Source organism: Mesoplodon densirostris, chromosome 1 (assembly GCF_025265405.1).
Source record: "Mesoplodon densirostris isolate mMesDen1 chromosome 1, mMesDen1 primary haplotype, whole genome shotgun sequence".
Taxonomy (NCBI): Eukaryota; Metazoa; Chordata; class Mammalia; order Artiodactyla; family Ziphiidae; genus Mesoplodon; species Mesoplodon densirostris.
In genome coordinates, this window is record NC_082661.1 from 27438111 (window position 1) to 27461106 (window position 22996).

The 22996-nt window shown below is 52.1% G+C and overlaps 1 protein-coding gene across 2 annotated transcripts in view; it reads right to left on the minus strand.

Annotated features, from left to right (window-relative positions):
* SUFU (SUFU negative regulator of hedgehog signaling) overlaps positions 1-22996 on the minus strand; it is a 118980-nt gene that overhangs the window by 10966 nt on the left and 85018 nt on the right. Inside the window, exons 7-10 of one of the 2 annotated variants that reach the window (XM_060100232.1) lie at positions 22321-22474; positions 20410-20521; positions 5546-5680; positions 3832-3970 (exon numbers count right to left, since the gene is read on the minus strand). In XM_060100232.1, the coding sequence (XP_059956215.1) occupies positions 3832-3970; positions 5546-5680; positions 20410-20521; positions 22321-22474 (540 nt within the window). Of the gene's footprint in view, positions 1-3831; positions 3971-5545; positions 5681-20409; positions 20522-22320; positions 22478-22996 lie in introns of both variants that reach the window. The other variant, XM_060100226.1, reaches the window with a different exon arrangement.

Here is a 22996-nt window from a genome sequence, read left to right on the forward strand (position 1 = left end):
CCAGTGGAAGGAGAAACAGCAGAGGCACGGAAGAGGAGCTGCCCAGGGCCTGGGTCAGGGATCGCCAAGTGTCTTCCACACAACATCCAAATGGGTGCATGGGGACAGGAGAAGGCAGCGGCTTGTCCAGAGGACAATGGTGAGTCAGCCGCTGGGCTGGGAGGAGAGCCCAGCAGTGACTCCCCAAACCTGGCCTGGAGAAGCGAAGCCCACTTGAACAGCTGCTGGGTGTCTTCTCCCAAGCCCTGGGCCTCCCATCAGGGCTGGTAGGGAATGGCTGGGAACGGGGGGCCACCTGGGTGAGCTGTCAGACACCACACAGCTGAGAAAGCATTGCAGGGCTTAAAAAAATATTCTCATATTTGGTGATGTGACCCCTGTGTGACCTCTGGGGCCGACTTCTCCCCCTTCAGATCAACCTTGGCTGGGGACGGATGAACGACTCAGCTCTGGGCCAGGCTCCCACTCAGAGGCTAACAGCCCGGTGTTGACAGACTCAAGGGAGAGAGGCTTGTTAAAGCCACTGGGATGAGGAATGCTGGGGGAAGGTGTGCAGGAGAGGACGCTGGCAGGCACCCCCCTGGTCTGAAGACCCTCCTGTACAACCCTGGAGCTGGTGGACAGCCTTTACCACCTCAGAAAAGATAAAAACAGCAAATGGTAGGGCAAACGGAGGAGTCCGGTGTCAACCTATGAAAACTGAAGAGCCTAAGGAATTGGAGGATTCCTGCCTCTCCAGCTCCTCCAGGAAGCAGGGAGTGTCCACTGTGCTTACTCTGGGGTTGCAGACAGCCCTGACCTTCTGGGCTGGGGCCTTGACGTTCCTGGGGCTGGAGAGATGGGGCAAGGAGGAGCCTGGAGGGCAGGTGCAGGCCCAGGAGCAGGTGGGTGTGGAGGCCTGTCTGGGGCCACTCCACAAGCTCCGGAAAGGGCCCAGATTCCCTCACTTTCTGCCTTTTTCTCTCAGGCTCTCCTTTGTCTCTCTTCTCCCATGTGGGGTGTCTCTGCCATGCCACTTCCCCAAGAGATAACAGGCCTGGGCTGGAGGCCAGAACAAGGTGCCAAGGCTGGGAGTGAGGGCTTCCAAGGCTGTTGAAGGCTGATGCAAGAAAGTCATCCTAGCCCCTCCCAACTCCTCTGGGACCAACAGGGAGTGTTCAAGCAGCAGCCAAGAGAACAGAAGTCTGGGTCTCTTCAGTCCTGGGGCTGCTGCATCCAGTTCCTTCCTGATGCTCTGCCCCCAGCAGGCCTGGGTACACAGGGGTCAGGGAGACACCCTGGATCCCGGAAGCATGAGTGAGAGATTCCTGTAGGAGGTGAGGGCAGGCCTCTCTGTTGGAGTCTCCCTCCAGAGGAGCCTGGGCTCCCTCTTGGCCCAGTGGAGTGGGCCCTCACTGGTGACTATGAGCCTGACCCCAGGCCTCCAGGAGGTCCTCAGACTCCCGGGGAGACAGGCAGCCCCAGAGGGAGACTCAGAGGCCCACAGGTAATTACAAGCCCAGGTTCCCACAAGCTAGGGAGCTGCCTGTGACCACAGTGGCAAGACCCTAAAGGGGAAGGCGGGCTGACAGTCAGATGCAGAAAGTGCTGACTGCTTTGGGGGCGGGGCGGGGAGGAGGGCTGCTGTGGGTGTTGGCTTCACAGCTGAGGACCGGCTGGCCTGGGGGCTCCCTGGAAAGGGCCTTGAGAAACCCCTTGGTGAGTTAGGGTGTGTGCCTGGGGAGCGGGCCCCAGCCAGCCTTCCCGGGAGCTCCCCTGTGAGCTGGCCCCTGTGGTGGACCACACTAATGAGCCCATAACACAGGCCTTTGATTAAGCAGCTCCCAGCACAGCAACTTTATTGAAACATGCCGAGGCCAGCGGCTGGTTCCCACAGCTCCCGTTCCCGGGGCAACGGCGCCTGGGAGGGGACCATGTGCTGGGAGTCAGCAGGGCGAGTGCTCAAGCTCACTGAGGGGCTGCCAGGGAGGCGAGGGGGAGCAGGGCTGGAAGGGAACACCAGTAGCCGGAGGATCAGGGGCTTGGGAATCAGGGTTGGGCCCAGACCTTTGTGGGGACTGGGGGGCCACATGACATCTGCCGAGTCCTCTGGAGGCCCAGGTCCCCAGGTTGCTGAGAACTGGAGATGCTGACTGGCCCCCATCTCTGCTGGGGGCAGGAAGATGTTCCAAGGGGGATGGCGGGGCTCCAAGGACAGGTTCAGAGTTGAGCATGTGAAAGGCAACTGGGTGAAATTTCTTCTTGAGCTTGGGGAGACTCTCGTTCCTACTTTCCTAAGAAAATGTGCTTAACCTTCAATACACAAAAGTGCTATCTGAGGACACTTCTGCTGAGACCTGTCAACACACTGTCGCCTGCTAGGAATGATGACCTGTGACCTCTCAGGGGCTGGGGGTCTCCTACACGGTCCCTCGTTCCCCACTCCTTCCCAGCTCTGCCCAGGCAGAAGGCCTACCCCCTCCCTGCTCTCCACAGAGGCAGCCCGGTGCCCTGGGACACGCTGGGGCTGGGGGGAGGCCCTTTCCACTTGTGCTGGGCTAATTTCAAATGTTATACTTCAGAGCTTTTGCTACAGCAACTACCAACACCACATGGACAGAAATCTAATGTTACCAAGTGGGACTTTTAAAATGTATTTATAACTTTATGGTTCAAAGTAATTTTGTTATGAAACAATGTAATAACAACAGTGGAAAAAGGCAAGATAATTTATGGAACACAATATCCCTAAAGCACCGGCTTCCATTTCTACCTCAGCTTAGTCTGGGGAGTGTGGTTGGTGTCCTTTGTTTGCCGTTTGTTTTAATTAAGGGTTAGTATTTTGGTGGGGAGGGGCAGGGAGGAACTGGCCTGAGGAAGAGACACAGACACTCAGACTAAAAACATGCCTACATTAATGCTATGTACACTTCACAGACCCCCACAGACCAGGCTAAACCCGCAGAACTGGCAAAATTCTCCTCCCCTTTACAGTAATCCCTCCGCCCACCCGCACCCTCCACCATACACCACAAACAAGGCAGAGTCACCTGTTAGATCAGGGTCAGATTCCTTTTCTGAGAGAGGTAAGTCTACGAGTGTTCCTCCTCCCGTGCCCCCAACAAACAAACAAAAAAGGATGTTGCTCCTCTAATACATCCGGGAGTGGGAATCAGGGTTGGGCCGAGTACCCATTAGAGACCTGGACGGGGCCGGGGCTGGAAGGAGGCCTACGGCTCTCAGGCCCCAGCACCCCGCTTGGCAATGGCTTGAAGCTGTGCTCCAGCCAGAACAGCAAAGGAGGGACAAAGTATTCCGGAAAAGCCAGCAGGTTTCTGCACAGAGAAGCTGGGTGTCCATCAGGAGGAAAAGGAGAGCCATTAGATGGGGGAGGCTCTGTGTGCCAACGCCTGCCCATCTCAGCCCAGCGCCCGGTCCAGGTCCAGATGCCCACTTTCTAGGAATTGTGGTGGGCTTTCCATATAGCACGAGAGTGGCTTCCACACTTCCTCCCATCCTGCTTCACCCTCCCGCTTCCTGTTCCTTGGTTTACCCAGTGTGCAGAAAGTCTCACATCCCTCAAACCTGTATTTCCATGGCAAACAGAATTATCAACAGCCAGGGCCTGGAGAGTTATCGCTCCTGCCTCAGGGTAGTGGGGAGAGGCCAGGAAGTGCTTCTGGAGCTGGTGGGCTAGGCAGTAGCATCCACACTCCACATGGCATCTCACAACCAGCCCCTCAGGAAGAGGAGCCGCCAAGAGCTGCCAAGGGAGGACCGGGAGGGGGCGGGCACAGGAAGAACCCACGGAAAGGAGGGAGGGAGAAGGGAGAAGAAAAGGAGCCTTCTCACTTGTAACCAGGGTCCATGAGCTGCGTAAGGGTGCTCTTCGGTGGCAAAGGCGCCTTCTACTCCCGTGGAGACAAAGGTGATGGCCATGTCACCTGTGATACTTTTATATGTAAAGTGCCGTCCGTGCAGGAGCCTGCCCCTGGGGGTGGGAACAGGAGACAGTGAGAGCAGGCCTGGCCAAGGCTCAGGGACTGCGGAGGCTACACTCCCCGGGACGGGCTGTCTGGCAGATGCCCTCCTGACCGACCATCTGCCCACTAACAGGGGCCTGGAACTAAACACGTTCATCTCAACACCTCCCAAGAGAAGCCTCTTACGAGTTCTCTACTGTTATCCTTCCAAAGTGCTCAAGGCTAGCAGATACTAGAGCAGCATTCAAAGCGCCTGAAAGGGGATGGGAGTCCACCTCCTTCGTGTCCTGGTGAGGAGACTGAGGCCAGAGAGGCCAGTTAGTACTGTGCCCAAGGTCAGGCCCAAGGCTAAAAGGGGGATCGTGCCCCACCTTTGTTTGGAGGGTGGGGGTGAAGAAGCACCTAAACGAATTTCCCACACCCTGGGATGATGGCCTAGTGCCCTCACAGCGCAATCCTGTGTCCGGGGCACTGTCTTCCACCTCTTCCTGGCTCCCCACGAGATTTAAATGGCTACCAAGGCCACATCTTTAAAAAAAAAAAAAAAAAAAAAAAAAGCTGAAGCCAAGTGGGGTCACTCTGAGGGAGCCACAAGAAGTGACTGTTAATCCCAAGTCTGGAAATACACCTGGGGGAAGGGCAGGCAGGGGCAACCAGTGGGGCAGAGAGATGCCAGTCAGCAAAGGAAGCAAAACCTGCTCTTGGCTTTCTCACGTTGTCTCAGATTAACCCTTCACCAGTCTAAAGGCCCTGAGCCTGGGCCAGAGAGGGAGCTGGAGAGGAAATCGTTGGGGTCCTGGGGGTGGTGGTGTGGGGGCCTGGCCAGACCCTGATCGTTCTGGCCACTTGCTCTCATTGCCCTACTGGGCAAGGCTGGTTACCACACAAGGTCCTTCCTCAGGCTCCAGGGACAGTGAGGACGGTCCAAACCAGTGCAACCCCTTTCTTCCTTGTCACTGCTGAGTTTAGAGTTATCCTTGCTGCTTCTCCTGCTATAAAAGTGAGGGTGGAACCCCTGAGGGCTGTAGAGGAAGCCAGCTGCAACAGGTTCAGCCCTGTGCAGCATCCCCAGGCAGAGAGCTGAATTCTGGCCACAGGGGTGGGTTTCTGGCACTGTGGACAGCAGCAGGAGGGACACGGCTGGGCTTCTGGGTCCCTCAAGGAGTCTGCTGTGCGGGCCACGGGGTTGGGAGAACTGAGTGTTCTCCATGGAAAAGCAGCAAGGAGGAGAAAACAGAGTCCCACCCATCAGATTCAGGGGAATCCACTACTACCCCAGTGCTACTGGGGACCCTGCCACCCCTGACTCTGGGCTGGTGGGATGGCAGGGCATCTGAGACTCCCTAGTCACTGAACCTTCGTAAGGGAGCAGGGCTGGGGGACGCTTCTCTGGACAAAGGAGCGCTCTCCAGCACGGTGAGGGCTACGGGAGGGTTCAGGGTCCACAGCCTCCCCCAAAGGCCCAAGACGGAGCGGACTGACTAGCTCTCCTCCCCACCTGGGCCCCAGACTGTGCCTCGGTGTAGGGGGCAAGCACAGGCCTGGTGGCTCCTTGAGGCCAAGTTGTCTGCTGTGGGGCTTACCTCAGGCAGAGAGGAATGAGGGCTCCTGACTCCTGGTTGAATTTCAGATGTACGCTCTCGAGCTGCCGCGTGCGGATCAGCTCGTGGGGAATAATGGCCGTGGAGCTGTCACTTTCCAGGCTGTCTTTGCGGCTCCTGTGAAGCAAGCACAGGAACAGGTTCAGCACAAGGTGAAAACTGCAGGACAGGAGGCTCTCAGGCCAGGCTCCTGAGGGACGACAAGGATGGTGATTGATGATGAAGATAACAGCAGCCCCCATTTACTCACTACGCGCTCGCCGAGTGCCAGCCCTGCGTGAGGCACCTCTCGCTGATTACTCCTCACGGCGCCCCCGTGAGGTGGCCACTATTATTATGGCCCTTTTACAGATAAGGAGCCGCGGATCAGGGAGGTGACCTAACTTGCCCAGGTCGCACAGTGGGGACTATGGAGCTCGGATGTGGCCGCAGGTAGGTCTGGCTCTGAAGCCTCATCTTTGGCCAACACTCTGTATAAAAGCTTATGTCACAGTAGCTTGTTCTTCCCTAAGATAGCAGCAGGGGCTTCTGGGAGCCCTTCTTCCCCTGCCCTAGAGCCTCAGACCCCAAGTTCTCCAAGGCTGGGGTGCTAGAGTGCCAGAAGACATGGCTCCGAGAGCTTCCTTCCTGCTGACCCTGAAAAGGCTGACATCAGAGCAGGCTCAGAGCGTGCACACTCCTGCCAATGGCCAGCAGCTGCTGTGACATACACATCCTTCGTCCAACAGGAAATGACACAGTCCTCATCGAGGGGTGGGAACCAGGCTCTCAGGAGTCAGATCAGTGAGCCTGGCTGGGCAGCAGGACCGGGCCACCACCCTGCTGGGCTACCCTGGCCCCGATTCCTCCTGACTGTGGTCCCAGCCATGGCCAGCTGTCCCTGCTGCCTCACGCTCCCTCCTGTCCTGCTCCACAGCTGGGCCACGGGGTCCCTTTGCAATCTAAGAGTTGCTCTTTCAAATTCAGCTGCCCCCACTGACAACCTCTCAAATCTGCCTCAGCCAGAAATGAGGGCTACCCACTGATCTCATTCAAAAGGCCAGATCCTAGTTTGGACTGTGAATCTCAGAACAATTCCCCAAGTGAACAAAACACGGGGTGAGAAGCTTTAGTTATTTATCGTTGAAGCGGCAATGGCCACCCAGGATGTCTGGGCTCGACAGTCGCACAGCCAGTGGGGGCCCAACCTCCTTACACACTGGGGGGCTGAGCGCTGGGGCCTGTGGCCCAATGAGGCACCCCAACACTCAGAGCACCTCCCCAGAGGGAGGAGGATGTGAGGTCAGCAGGCAGGATGGAGGGTGACATCAGACAGCACAAGCCCCTACTGAGGCAGTCGTTTATAAAGCTCCCGAGGTAACGGGGACCATTCCCACCAGTTGGGTGGATCCACCCTCAGATGTGACATGTGACTGATCTTTCACAAAGTGGTCCCTTCCTCTGGTTTCCAAAGCCAATTCTGAAACTGCCCTTTGCCCTAGTGTCTCCTTTGACAAACGCTTTCACAAGACCTGTGAAGGAGACAAACATGCTGGCCAAGAGGGTCACAGAATTTCAGGGCTGGAAGGAAACTCTGAGGTTGTTTAATCTACCTCTATTCTTTACAAAAGAGAGCCGGTAATGCATCCAAGGCCACAGAGCTGGGCTGTGGCAGGCCACCGTGGGAGCCTAGGACCTCTGACCAGCTCTCTTCCCCTTATACCCCGGCGGCTACGCCTCCCTTCTGAGGAGGGCAACACCAAACACCACCCTCGGGGCTCGGACAAGAGCAGGACTCGAGAAAGACAGCAGCCCTCTTTGGTGGGGCCTTACTCTCCTCCAGAGTAAGGAGTCCATAGATTCACTCACTGAGTCCTCACAGCAAGGACTCTACACCAGGTAGATTCCTCTACAGTTAACACTTCTTGTACAGGTCAGGAAACCCGCGGCTCAGAGAAGTGAGGTGATAAGCCTACAGTCACAGAGTGAGTTTAAGAGGCAAAGTCAGGGTGTGACTCTCACCATCACTTCCCTGTGCTACCTCTGAGACACACCATCATGCTCCCCAAAGGCCTGGCTGCCAGGTGGGGCCTCCGAGCCGGTGGGCCTCTCTGACACAGGCAAAAATGCTGATGAATAGCAACTGGGGGTGGGAGCAGGGGGGTTGGGAGAGCAGAATCAACAGCACACAGGGCTAGAGATGTCTCAAGCTGGAGGGAAAAATAAATTGTTGAAAGTCAGCTAAAGTCACCTTGGTAACTGCTACAACACACTCACCCGGAACGAGGACATCAAACCCAAGTGCAAACAGCTTTAAAGAAATGGAAAAGAACTTAATCATCTGAAGAATTAATGTGACAAGTGCCCACATTTACACCTCCCACCAACCTTCAATCACTTGAAAACGTACTTTAATCTTTTAAGAGAAAAAAAAAAATTGCAAAACGCTAGATCTGCAGTCCTGGAGCTTGGGTATTTCCGGCATGCTGCTTCAATGGAAACGCGGCTGCTCCACATACACACACGCAGGAGCCCAGCTTTTTGCTGATTTGTTTTTTCTGGACATCGATGCAGAAGCATGAATTATTTGTGTGGGCTGGGTGAGGTATTAAATCTGCAGCCGACACAGGTTTGCAATGTTTTGCATGGTTGTCAGCTTAATCTTAGTCATAAAAAAATAAGTAGTGTGCTCGCCAGCGTGGCCTAATTTTTCAGCTGGGCTGTTTTCTCCCTGAGTTCCTAGCAGAGGGTAAGGCAGAGGGCTGGAAGGGTTGGAAGGGAGAATGGCTCCTAGGGAGGCATGGAGGCCCATAACCGCTGGGGGCTGCTAGGAAGATGGGGCCAGGGGATGAAGGATGCTCTGGGAGGCAGAATGGCTAACAACATAGGTTTGGGGTTTGAGTCCCATATGACCTTGGGCAGATAACTTAGCCTCTCTCTAAGCTTCACTGTCCTCTCAACGGGAAGAATAACAATACCCTTTCCTTATAAGGATTAAATGAGATGACCCAGGTGAAGCATCAAACAGTGCCTGGGATATAGTAGGTGCTCAAAACGTTAGCTGGCTGCCTCTAGAACTCTATCTGCTCCTCATGCAGGAATGTCGATAGCTTAATAGAGACTTATTTGCCTTTACCCTGGGCCCAGAATCCAACCGCCTCTGGCCAAGCCAGTCCCCCATTCTGAGCAAAGGTCCTTGCCCTGGGCTTGGAAGAGGGGACTTCTGAGATGGGGCAGCAGCCACTGTGGTCCTGGGCAACCGCTGGTGTTCTGGGAAGGCCCAACTACAGGCCAGCAAAACCCCTTGAGGCCTTTGTTCTGCTGAGAGACATGCTGGCTGGACCGCCTTCCTCCACAATGAGCACAATCAGCCTTCCTGCAATTCTCATCTACTGGTCCTCAAGTTGCCGAGAATTAGTTTAATCCATCCTCCATGACAGCCTTGTAAATCCCCGAGGCTGCTCACAGACCAAGAGGAGTTTCTCTTTTCCAGTATTTGTAGCCCCAACTTTCAACTATATTCTTAAGATAAGGTCCTGAAATCTTCCATTCATCCAAGTCACTCTCCCTTGGATTCACTCTAGCTTGTCAAAGCCCAAGTGTCATGTCCAGAAGTGAAGTGTCATGTGTGGAAATAAATACAGTATGTGGTTTAACCAGCAGATCACAGAAGGGCTGTGAGCTTTCTTGTTTGGGATACTTTATTTCTATTAAAACTGTCATCAAATTGTCTGTTCTTTGTAACCTCAGCATACTACCAACTTATACCACACTCCCTCTGTCAACAAAATCTCCCCCAGGCTTTCTCCCATGGACTGAGCTTAGACCTCTTCCCCCCTAGCTTGTATGTACTCTAGATGATTTGGAGCTTAGAACAGAAATCTGCATTATCTGGCTAGGGTGTCAAGCAGTCTGGATATTTCTGAAACCTGACTCTGGCACCCATCATATTGGCACTCCCCCCTGACTTCACATCACTGACAAAACTGATAAACTTGCCATCGATGTTCTCATCCCAGGCTTTGATTAAATAGTGAATAGGACAGGGCCAGGCAGACAAGCTGACAGACTGACATCATCACTCTTTGGGTATGCTCATCCAACTGATTATAATCAACCCAACCATTCCATCACTAAGCCCCTCACCCTCCTGGATGCTCTGTATAGACATTTCTCTGTCTTGCCAGCAGTGATGTCAGAAGATACTCTCAAAACATCTTGCTAAGCCCCACCTATACAAGGTCTACAGCACTTCCTTTATCTACCAAATAGAAATAGGTTAAGTGTTTCTAAAAAGGCAGTGAGGATGGTCCGGCAGTTCTGACTCTTTGTGAATGCATGCTGTCTCTCAGGCCTCACTGTTTTTCCTTAGAGAGTGTTCACAGCCTACTCGCTGAATAATCTAGCCCAGAGTTTTCCCTGTGAGTTGACACCAAGCTCACTAGTCTAGAGAGTGCAAGATGCTTTTTGCATCTTGAAATTTTTGAGTGCTTTCAGTCTGTCAACACCTCCCTCCCATTCCCTCAGAGATTACTGACAACAGCTTCCTGAATCTCATCTGCCAATTTGACTGGTATTCTGGGGTGCAATACATGTGGACCAGGAGATCGGAAATCATGGCTTCAACCCTCTTATCGATGCCCGTATGACTCTTCCTAGTCTAATAACCATTCTTTTTGAGATGGAAGCACAATAGAAGTAGAGGAAATTTTTGCTGCCTCTCTGCGTCTGATTAACATTACTCTTATCCAAACAATAGGGCCTAGGTTTTCTTCTTCTTGTTCCAAACAGAACTATGAAAAACAAAGTCCTTTTTGCTGATAATAGCCTTTTTTTGCAAGACTTAATTCTTCTTGAGTTTCAGCTTTTCTTGATCCTGTTCCTTAAAGTGTCTGTTGGTATAACATACTTCTCTCTCCAGCTTTTGTTCAAATTCTTCAAAAATATTCTGAGTTATGTAAAGAATTCTCTACATATCTCTACTGGTCCCCAGAAGTATTACACCTCTTTTTAGTTTTCAGGGGACTTTCTGCAATAATAGTATTAAGGGGTACCTTTAACTGAGTGCACACTATGATGTCAGGTCCTATGCTAAACCCTTTATATACTTTATTCCTTTCATTTCTATAACAACCCTATAAATAGGTATTATTTTTCCCATTTCACAGATGAAGAAACTGAAACTCAGATACTTAAATAACTAGTCCAAGATCACACAATGGGCAAATAAAGGGCTGAGACAAAAACCCCATGTCTTCCTGACGCCAGCTAAAGTGTAACCACAATATTTTTCCTTAAGAGCCTCCCATCCCTCTGAGTGGTCCTTCCTTCTGGGGTTTCAAAGGCCATGAAGACACAGCTGTTTTTTTTTTTCCCTGAACTCTTAAAAGAATTGCTTCCTAGAAGCCACGGCAGGGCTTCCCAAAGGGAATTTGATGGAATTTTAAGAGAAGCTTCTAGAAGAGCAGATGTGGCAAAGGCTGGATGCAATACACTGCATCTCAGATTGAAGATTCATAAAATGTTGGCATTTCGAAGACTCTGAGGAGGACTACAGAGGGCAAAGGAACCAGTTTCATTTGGTGTAAGCCAGTCTCTTCCAACCTTAGCCACAGGAACCCCTTTTCACTTAATCCCCAACCGACCCCCCTAAAAGGCTGTGGGGACCCTCCCTCTGGGGACCACTGGTCAGGCAGTGCTCTGCCAAGGCCCAGGGTTTTCCCTCCTGAACCCTGCTCTGCCCAAGCGCTCTTTCCCAAGGCCCTGTCACTCCCACTCCATCAGCTTCCTTGCCGGTCAGAGTCAGGTGCACAGCCGAGGCGCCTCGTCATTTCCTTCACCCCAAGACAGACGCTCTCAGGAGGCCTGTCAGACACTTATACGATGCTCACCTTCAGCTCTCAGCCCGATGCCGGGGAAGCTGAAGTTCTTCTGAGTGACCAGGGCTTGGTGACCTTGGTGCCAATTTTGTGATTTCTACCTGGAATTTTGTGTCATTCTTTCTTTTCACTGTGCAGGGCAAGCTGTAACAGCTCCTACAATATCACTTCTTTGACTTTTTTTTACTTTTCTTTTTTTAAAGTTGAAAGAGCCAAATAGTTCTATAAGGTTCATTACAATAGTCAGCAGTCTTCCCATTCCCTACTCCTTGGAGACAGTCACCGTCATCTCTGTTAGCTGATTCTTTTGGTATTTTCCTCAATACCTCTAATATACTTTCTTTCTACTTCCTGGTATTCCCTTTTCAGGCCTTATCTATTGACTTGCTGCTACAGAAGACGAGGTTCTAGCTCCCTTCCATCCCACCCTCCCACCTTCCCAAGATAACTATATTTAAGTTTGCTTGGCTCAGTATTAAGTGTTTATGTTATTATACTAATGCTATTTACAACTGAGTCATGTAGTATAATATGGTTACTTTTCCTTTCTAGTGTGATTTTAAAATTTATTTATTTATTTATTTATTTATTTATTTTATTTTTGGCTGCATTGGTCTTAGTTGCAGCACACGGGATCTTTCACTGTGGCGTGCAGGTTTCTCTCTAGTTGTGGTGCCTGGGCTCCAGAGCACGCAGGCTCAGTAGTTGCGGTGTGTGGGCTTAATTCCCCTGTGGCATGTGGGATCCTAGTTCCCCAACCAGGGATCAAACCTGCATCCCCTGCATTGGAAGGCGGATTCTTAACTACTGGACCACCTGGGAAATCCCTAGTGTGATTTTCTATTTTCCTTGTATTTAATAACTGTATTGGTTTTCTATGTGTTTATTGCTAATTCAATCCTAAACTAATGACCAATGGCCTACAGATTCTCCCAAGACTTTCAAATAGAGCAAATATTTATCAATTTTATCTTCTTTTTAAAAAATTTATTTATTTTTGTCTGCGTTGGGTCTCCGTTGTTGCGCGCGGCCTTTGTCTAGTTGCGGCGAGCAGGGGCTACTCTTTGTTGTGGTGCGTGGGCTTCTCATTGCGGTGGCTTCTCTTGTTGCGGAGCAAAGGCTCTAGGCACGTGGGCTTCAGTAGTTGTAGCACAGGGGCTCAGTAGTAGTGGCTCGCGGGCTGTAGAGCGCAGGCTCAGTAGTTGTGGAGCGCGGGCTTAGTTGTTCCACAGCATGTGAGATCTTCCCGGACCAGGGCTCGAACCCGTGTCCCCTGCATTGACAGGCGGATTCTCAACTACTGCGCCACCAGGGAAGTCCCTCAATTTTATCTTTTAAAGACACTTCTCCAGGGGCTTCCTTGGTGGTGCAGTGGTTAAGAATCTGCCTGCCAATGCAGAGGAGATGGGTTCGAGCCCTGGTTCAGGAAGGTCCCACATGCCGCGGAGCAACTAAACCCGTGTGCCACAACTACTGAGCTTGCTCTCTAGAGCCCACAAGCCACAACTACTGAGCCCATGTGCCACAACTACTGAAGCCCACGGGCCTAGAGCTGATGCTCCACAGCAAGAGAAGCCACCACAACGAGAAGCCTGCGCACCGCAACAAAGAGTAGTCCCCACTCGCCGCAACTAGAGAAAGCCCACATGCAGCAAAGAAGACCCAACACAGCCATAAATAAAAATAAATAAATAAATTTATTTATTTATTTATTTATTTATTTATTTAAAAAAAAAAGAGTAGCCCCCGCTCACCACAACTAGAGAAAGCCCATATGCGGCAATGAAGACCCAACACAGCCAAAAATAAATAAATTAAATATCATTAAATAATAAAAAAAAAGGACATTTCTCCAGAGGATCCTTCCAAACGACTCTAGTCTGAACTGTCTGCCTTCCTTTTTTGTGGCACAACTGTTGTCATGGGATCCCCCCTTACCTTCACACTGGTGATTCCTCTCGCCTCTTTCTCATGTTGGATCCTATTTCCTGCTCTCCGTATGTCTTCCTCACTCATTTCGATGGAGCATATCCTCTAGCAGATTTCACTTTTTTAGTATGCTTCTCTCTGACCTGCCACCCTCAGGGGTTTTCAGGCAAATTAAAACACCAGTTTTACTCTGTGCACTGGTATAGAGACTTCCAAGGCCTTCTTTCGTTATTTTTTCCTGTGAATTGGCAGGCAACTCCTCCACTTTTATCTTCTTTTACAGGCAGTACCCAGTGGTGAAGAGGTCTGGATCTGGATTCAAACAACCCAAGGTTCAAATTTTGGCTCTGAACTTTATTAATCTTGGCTCAGTGACCCAAAATAAGTTATACAATCTATCTAAGCCTCCGTGTTCTTGTTTGTAAAATGGGGACAAAAATAGCCTACAACACAGGGCCTGGCACATGGCGATACTTAATAAAAACTGCTTGCTTGGGACTTCCCTGGCGGTCCAGTGGTTAAGACTCCGCGCTTCTACTGCAGGGGACACGGGTTCGATCCCTGGTCGGGAAGCTAAGATCCTACATGCCGCGCGGTCAAAAGAACAAAAACAAACAAAAAAACCTGCCTGCTTGGTCACAGAAGTTGTCCAGCCTAGGATTCTTCCTGTACTGGGAGCACTGAGGAGTGGTTTGTGGATAGCTCAGAGGCACGCCTCAGTAATTCATCAATTGATCTAAATCTTTCCATGTCTTTCTTTTCTATTACCTGTCTATGTAACACATCCTATATTTACACTTCCCACTGTTTAAGGGGACTTTTTACATATCCTAACATGCCTTCTCTTTCCAATGTCAGGACAGACTCCTGATTTCTAGTGCTGCACAGTTTATAGTACAGGCCCCTGTTCACCCTACCCACACTTCACAGATTGACAGAACCATATCCATGTTTCCTCTCCACCCGGGTCTCTACAGACTGAAAAGTCTTAATTTTTCCATTTTAGCCTCAGGGTATTGGTCACATTCTATCAATGGCAGCAGGTGTGGAAAGGAGAGGAGCCCAACCACCGAGACTCCTTTTAGCCACAATCCCAGCCCTGTGACAGTGATGACGTCTGCACTGGCCACACGACTTGGGGCCTTTTCCTTGGGGACGCCCGGGAGCAGGAACCAGGGCACCCGGGTTGGCAACTATTCAGAAGTGAAGTGGGTTTGGCCTGCTGAGCCCAGCTCAACCTCTGGCTTCTGCCTCTAGCCTGGGAGATCATTCCTTTTGCTTTCAGATTGCTGACGAAAGCTCTGAACTTTCCAGAGAAAGAACCACTTGCAGGTTTCCCTTCAGGGCAGGACTGGGACAGGGTGTGGGTGTGGGTGAGGGCACCAGCTCACCTCCACAGTTACTGCTACCAGCTGAATTTGGAAAAATTCTCTGATGAGGATGACACACGGAGTAAAAGGCCTTAAAAGGTTATTGGTAAACACCAACAACCGAATGATGAAACGCAGTATTTTCACTGTGAATATTCCAAGGATGGAACGTGATGACAGAACAGTGGGACGGCATGTGGGTGAAGAAGACAAGAGTGAGGAAAACTTGTGTTAAGGTTGGTGGATTCCTTCATCAACTGTTAACTCCTCTGGGCACCAGGGACCGCCACCCGCAGCCTTGCGGTCTGACTCAGGTGGGAGACTAGGACCCCTGCTCTCCTGAAGGAGCCTGCTCTAGCCAGAGCCCTTGGCTTCCTGGTTTCTGAGACACTGAGTCATTTCCTCTCTCCAGCTCTCACCTTTGAGCCTTCCTTTTCCCTCCCCTGGAAAAGTGACTCACTACTGAAGTGTTGGGTGACACTGAGGATCAAGGATGGGCGATAAAAATACTCCCGATTGTGCAACTTGAGGAAGGAGATGCAGTCTGGATTGAGAATTCAATGTGCCGGCCATGACCTCTGAGGCTGGGGTGTTAAAGATGGCCACTGCTTCACCTCTTTGGGCAAGTAGAGCAGAGAATGTTCAAATTCAGAAATTCACCCAGGCAGGACTTCTGTGGAGCTCCTGTTCGGCCCTTTCAAATGTGTATTTCTGAGAAAGGCACATAAAGGCAGGCACTTAGCAAGACAAATGTGGATCACAGAGGCCTGGGCTCTTCCTCCCATCAGCCCTGTGGGGCCTGGCTGGGGCCCTGAGAGCAGGGCCGTTTCTTCTTGGGTTTTCTCTCCAGTGAAACAACCGTACTTCCCCAGAGGGGGAGTGGTGAGGGGTGCCAACATGACACACTCGGGCTCCAGGCAGGCCACTGCACTGACATGATAGAGCCCTTTGAGCAGGGTTACCCAAGACTGCCCTGCATGCAGGAAGTGATGGCAATAGCCCAGCTGTTTTCCCAGATGGAAACTCACCTTCCTTCACCCAATTCACTGGATGCAAACGACATATTTTCTTCTTCTAATTAATCTTCATGGGTCTCATAGGCTGAGCAAAACAAAACACAATTTTCTCTAAAGGATGACTCTTTGGCCAGGTCACAAGCTATTCAAGATGGGAACAGAGGCAGCATGGCTACCCATCCAAAAGGCTAAAGAGATGGGAGCAGAGACACTCATAAAAGTGGAGAGAAATATATGTGTGTTTTGTGTGCATGTTGGGGGAAGGGTGCAGCTGAAAATGTCACAACAGGAGAAATCATGCTACAAAACCTTAATTTTCCAGAAAATTAAGGCAACAAGCAAAAAAAAAAAAAAAAAAAAAAAAAAAAAAAAGCCTTAAAAGCTGCTGGTGCAATTCCAGAAGACTGAGAAGACTGAGAAACTTAGCTCAGCGATGACAGTTTGCTTTTTTTTTTTTTTTTTGCGGTACACGGGCCTCTCACTGTTGTGGCCTCTCACCGCTCCATGGCATGTGGGATCCTCCCAGACCAGGGCACGAACCTGTGTCCCCTGTATCGGCAGGCGGACTCTCAACCACTGCGCCACCAGGGAAGCCCTAGTTTGCTTTTTAAAGGTGCCTCAACTACAAAGTGTCTCTCCCACAGCCAGGAACCTTCCCCACCAACACATGTGCACACACATGCATGGGCCCTGCCCCTCTTTGAGGGGGTGATGTGACCCAGAGAGCTCCCTAAAGGTCCCCCAACCTCAATCAGTGACTCACTGGCAGAAGGAGGAGGAGGTCCTAGTACACTGATGCAGGTTCCCAGCATCAGAGCAAGTTTACAGAAATGCAAACCTCCCCACGCAATGCACCTGACCATGCACATCCCCGGGGTCACTGTGGGGAGGCTGGGAAGCAAAGGCCAGACTCCACAGAACAGTCCATGTCTAACCAGGCAACCTGAGACAGAGGATGCCAGTGACTTTTTCTCCCTCAACCCAGGTCCTTATATTTTATTTATTTATTTATTTATTTTATTTATTTATTTTTTTTTGCGGTACGTGGGCCTCTCACTGCTGCGGCCTATCCCATTGCGGAGCACAGTCTCCGGAAGCGCAGGCTCAGCGGCCATGGCTCACGGGCCCAGCCGCTCCGCGGCATGTGGGATCTTCCCAGACCGGGGCACGAACCCGTGTCCCCTGCATCGGCAGGCGGACTCTCAATCACTGCGCCACCAGGGAAGCCCCCAGGTCCTTATAAATGTCGGCAGGCACAGTCCTTAAGCCAGGCTCCCCTCAGTGGCACAAAGGAGTTGCTTCCCAAACTCACGTGGGCAGGCCGTGGGAAGGGAGGCGCCAGCAAGCCGAAGGAGGCTTTTCTCAACTGATCATCTTGGGAAAAGCCAGATACAAATTTCACGGCTGGAATGCAGGGGTTGTGAAACGCTGGAAGAAGCCCCAAAGAGGGCCAAGGACTCCCCTTCCGGGAAGGCGGTGGGAGGAGGGTTGGCAGGGGGAGTGGGAGAGGAGCAGTTACCCAGAGGGCCCTGCCTTTCTGGGAAGCAGGAAGTGAGGCCTCAAGCAAAAAAAAAAAGAAATCCCCTAGCCCTGAAGTGGTGGAGGGGCCAGAGATATACAGTTGATTTTGTTTCTGAACATGAAGAAAACAAGGCCTTGTGTTAAAAAGCAATTCTGGTATAAACGAGACCATTATGACACATCTTGTTATCTCTGGGATTTGGAAGCACCGAGCCTGGCGCCATGTCTTCCCTAGAGTTAAATACAGAGAGTAAGCTTCTAACATGGGGCCTTAGCCTTGTCCTCGGTGCCAAGGGAGCAGTCTCTACTCATGCTCTGACTAGTTAGAGGAGGTCCACCTATGAGGGTGAGAGACACAGCCTGGGGTGTCCCTCACGCGGTCCCTGAGAGTGGAGTAAGGAGGACCACACCATGTTGATGGCTGAGGCCCTGAGTGTCACCCGTTTCTCACCTTGGCCAAGTTACTTATTAGCCTCTCTGTACCTCACTCAGTTGCCTCATCTATAAAAGGGGGGATAATAAGATTTTCTACTTCACAGAGTGACTATGAGGATGGTATAAAGCACTTGGAACATTACCTGGCACTTGCACCTGATCAGTGTTAGTCGCCATTAAGGTGGGAAAAGATCAAGTGCCTGATTCCCTCCGGCAGGCCAGAGCCCAGCTGCTAATACCCAGCCTCCACTGGCTCTTCTGAACCTCTGCTCTATCTCCACAGCCTTCTCAAACCACGCTCAGGCCCATACGACTATGCATCAGAGCCCCAGCCCAGAAAGCCTGACTAAAGGAAATCGGACACGAAGACACAATAGGGCCCATGCCGGTCACTCCCCCACAGGGAGAGGAGCAAACGCTAGCGCCAGCACGTTTTGGGTCGGCTTCTCAGTCACAATCCATGTGGTTTATCTGAAACCGGGTCAGGTCCCAGGGTGGGCAGCACAGATATTACAGTCGTGCGTGCTAATCTGAACTGAGGCCGCCGTCATCGATCCTGAGGTGACAGGGAGCTGGAGACTTGAGGGAGGGTTGGAAAATGTTCTTGGCAAAGGAGGAACCATTTCTCAACCAACTGCTAACAAACTGGTAACCAGCACTGACAACCTCAGAGGAGACATTCCGAATCCCTTCAGACTGCAGATTCCAGCACCTTGGAGACGCGACTGGGTCCTTGAGCTGCAGGGAGGGGAGATGACCCCAGATGGCTGCACCTCTGATCTATTCCCATCCATCTCTCTGCAGCTCAGCCAACTCAGGCCAAAGAGTGGAGGCTGCAGCCTCTGCCCTGTGTCTACAGATAGCCCTTGGACCAGATCCGATGCCCCACTGCTCAGTAGGCTGAGTCTGGGCTGGATGTCTGCATCCAGGAACCCTGTGTGCCTTACAACGTCTGGGGGTGCAGCAGCTAGAAGTACGCCCTAGACTGGGAGCGAGATCTCAGACTTGTCCCAGATGTACAGTAGGGGCAAGTGGGCTGCCTCCACAGGAGCCCCTGCCCTTCTGCCCAGAAACCCAGACCTTTGGAGGTGGAAGGGCCATCTGGACTGAAACTATCACAAGTTATGGGGCAATCTGCTTGAGCCTTTAAGCCTTCAATTACCTCCCGACCTCCCATCAGTGCCAACAGGGCCCAGAGGAAGAGGCCAAGCTCAGGGCATGCAAGGAGTATGGCCCCGGGACAGGGTCCAGACTCACAGGTGGAGAGTTTCCAGATGCCCCACGACTCAGCCTGGCCATCTGCTCCTGCCAGGGGAAGATGGTGCCTTAAGCCAACTCCTTCAAGGCGGCTGGCTGCAGAAATCCACTGGCTGGAGTTGAAAGCTGCTTGGAGGTGGCAGTGGAGGCTTCTCCAGGCTCTTGCAAAAGAGCTCTACTCTCATGGCTTCTGGAGGGCAGATTCTTCAGGTGGGCCACCTTGGGCCGCCAGAGGAACTCTCCCCACTCCACAATCTGCTCCCAGGTTACAGCCTCGACTTTAACCAGCCAGGCCTCCCCTGTTCCATCCCTGTCAGCTTCTTCACCTGCCTGTTAAAACTCCAGGGCTCCTTCAAGGCCCATCTCATGTCCTTCTTCCTCCAAGAAGCCCTCCCTAACTACTCCAGATCATGATGACTTGACCCTTCTGTAGCACATGAGATCATTACCATTTCTGGGGATCGTGGATGAGCAACTGGAGCTAGAATTCAAAGGAACTATTTCCAACAAATTACATCCATAGCCAGAATCATGCCAATTAATTAACTGTTTCAGTTCATGTATCCCCAAAAGAGCCTACACCTCAGATGGCCCTCTGGGTCCTGAGCCTGCCACACAGCAAGTGTGTAATAAAGACTCCTTAGAAGAAGGACGGATCACCCTGGTCTTGCAGGAGTGGTCCGCCTCCCTGTTAGCCCAGGGCACAGCAACTTCCTCTCTGGCAGGCAGGGTTCCTGCTCTGGGCTGCCAGCTCCCAGGCATCCCCTGCCAGCAGCTATTCCCTAGAGTTGCCCTGGGACTAAGGGCAGAGGGGGGTACCCAGCTCCAGCTCTGCCCACCATTCGCCCCCATCAGAGGAAGAGAGGTCAGCAGGAAGTGGATCTGACCTCTGGGGTGGTCACAGTCTCTCCTAAGGGCTATAGGGGCTCTTGGACAGACAGCAGAGGCCTGCAAAGGACATCCCTTCCCTGGGCCCCATGGAAGGGAGGCAGGAAGAAGGGCCTCAGCAGCAGGCGTCCAGTCCGGGGCTGGCCAGACAGGGAGGCCCCTGGGGTTGCAGCTATCAGCCGGAGACCAGGCTCCAGGAAGGAAGGAAGGGCAACTCTGGCCGAGGCCGAGATAAGGAGGGGAATCGTGCTCAGCACAATGGGCTCCCACAAGGCTGGGAGGCCCCAAGTCAGATTTTGCCCCAACTTGGCCTCCCATCTGCTCACACAGCCTATGTAAATATTTACTGTTGTTTATATTTCTGGTCCGCTGCGTCCCCTCTGAGGCCCTTACAACCCACAGATCTGTGTGCCCCAGAGACCCTGAGTCCATCCAGCAAGGCCTCTGGGCATTGTTCCCTCTCATGCAAGCCACAGGGACAGGCCCTGAAGGACAAAACTGCCCCCTTGTCCCAGTCCTGGGACACTGCTGTCAGGAAGCTAGACTAACCCCTCTGTGGGCAGCGCACTTACGGGGCCCGGTCGTGGGTGAGACCGTTCTGCCGCTGGGGGTTGATTGGCGGAAGGACGGGTTTGCTGTTGATCTCAAGTCCTCTCCTCAAGGTCTCCCGGATTTGCTCCGTGTCTGCAATGACACCATTAAGTTACCTGATGGCCCTCTGGGCCCCCAGCATCCCCATCCCTGTCCTTGGACCCTGGCTCTGCTGATGTGCTGGGGAAAGGCCCCCACGGAGGCTGGTCTTGAGGCCACTCTAGGCATCAGCTGTGCGATCTGAGTGCAACATGAGGACACAGGGCAGACGAGGCATCGTGTGCTCTGGAAACTTCTGGTCTGAAGAGCACCATTCTTGAGGAAGACAAGGAATGGCCTCTGGGCTGCAGAAGGGCACTCTCCAAGGCAGGGCTCTCCTCCACTGTCCTTTCCCATCCTGTGTCACAGGCCCTAGGCTTACCCCTAACATGGCTCCAGACAGGACTCACAAGACAGCCACTGCCCAAGACCACCCAGGGGTTCTACCACTTAATGGATGCCAGGAAGGGCTGCGAGCGCTCTGCCACGAATGAGCAGGCGTCCCTTACACAAGTTCCTGGGTTCTGGGTGGTCCGCTGGTATCTGGCCCTGCCACCCCTTCCCCTTGGGCCGGGTCAGTGGGATACTGAGTCATCTCCCCACCTTGGTACTATCCCAGGGAACCCTGCCTCTCCACAGGTCTGCCAAGGGCCAGGAGGTGACAAAGGAGTCCCCTGGTTGAATTATTTCTTTGCAAGGTGCTTTTCGGGTCTGTGGGGTGAAGCTTACTAGTCTGGTCCCCTATGTTGAGATTTTCGTCTAAGATTTACTTCTGTAAACTGCAAACACACACAAAAAAGCAAATTAAAGTTTGTTGGTTAAAGGGTGGGCTTAGAGGATGGAGGTGATTATTAACTTTTCTAGTGTTTGGCTTGTTATAGTGGCATGGATCTTTTATAATTTTTTAAAAAATAGCCAATGACGGTTGAAATTTTGGACAAAACTGTGAATCCCTCCTTAAATTAGCTCTTTTGTCAAAAGCAACTGAATGATTCTAATAACTACACTCTCTCAGAATCTCCCCAGGGCTTGGCACATCATTAGAATAAGCAGGAAGGAAAGAAAGGGGTCAGATAGTTGCACTAGGGGTTTAAGTTGTTTTTTATGGAAAGAAAACCTTTTATAAGTGCGGTCACATGCGCTGGTATTTTATTCAGGATTCTAGGTATCTTACTCTTCAAAAGGTCAGAAAAGGTGGAAGAACTGAAAAAGGAAGTAGAAAAAGCAGCTGTAATTACGTCTGTGTAAATGGCCGCTTTTCTTTTGGAGTTAGTTAGGGATGCCCTTTCTTAAAAACCACAACTGTTTCGCTAACCAAGACCAGCATGGTGAGCTTCCAACAGGGGAGCCATATCCTCCTTCCCCAAGGCCCCCTGACAAAATGCAGCAGGTAAGGGTGCCCTGTCTATGCCCCTTACATTTTATCTGCAAGAGAGTGGGGTGGGGAAGTGTGCAAACTAGCCTCACACTCAGGCTTCTCTTGTCTGAGGCCTGGGAGGGCCCAAGGCCAGAGTGATCCTCAGGTCTGGCATGGCTTTCAGGCTAGAGCTGGGCCCTGTGTCAATTCTGTGGGTGGCCGATGCTTGTTCTCTTGCACTTGGGTGGAATATAGCTGTTTCCTGTAACTGTTCTAGGGCTTCCACTCACCTCCCTGACCTCAGATAGCAAGGGGCAAATCTAAAACACAATGGTCACTGCTGGAAGTGCAATCTGAAATACACACAGGAAACACAGGAGAAACGGGTCAGTAAAGCTCCCTTCATTCCACCCTGCTGAAGACCTCACTTGCTGTTTAAATCCTGCCAGGAAATACTGAAACCCAGCCTGGGGAAAAGGAAGGCGACGGCTCCCACCTTTGCCAGAGAGCCGCCGGGGCTGAGTGCCGATGCAAATGCTCCGGCTGTCCTCGTCGTCCTCGGGGGGCCGGCTCAGGTCATCCCAGGCGCACTTGGCGCTGACACCGCTCAGGTTGGACCCGTCCGTCTCAATGCCTTTGTCAACTCTCTCCTGCTTGGAAAGAGCCAAAGAGCCGGAGTTCCTTCAGCGAACCAGTGGCCCAAGGTCACCACCACCTTTCCCATGTTTACTGAGCCCTGGTAAGAGCTGAGCACAGGACAGGTGCCAGAGGAGCAGGGTCTCTGACCGTATTCTGCCCTGGTTACTAACGCGTGGCGGTCTCTGCCAGCCACGGGTCTCCTCCAGGGGAACCAGGAATTAGGGGAGCCGGGAAGAATGAAAATCCCAAGGGAAGCGTCTCCTCTCCCATCAGCCTTCCAGTAAAGTGACTGTCATTACCCGCTTCAGAGCTCCGACTCTGCCCACCCTGTGCTGGCCCGTGGAGCTGATGTGGCAGAGCCAGGAACCACCCTCCTGAGGAAAGGCACAGTCCTTCCTCTCCTCACTGATCACCCGGTCGCTGCTCCAGAGGCCAGGGTGGAAGCTGGCCACAGGCGGGAGAGGCGGGGACTCAGCCCAATTTCTCCGACTCCATACCTGCAGTTTTCTCTTCCAACAGCAGAGGGTGTGGTC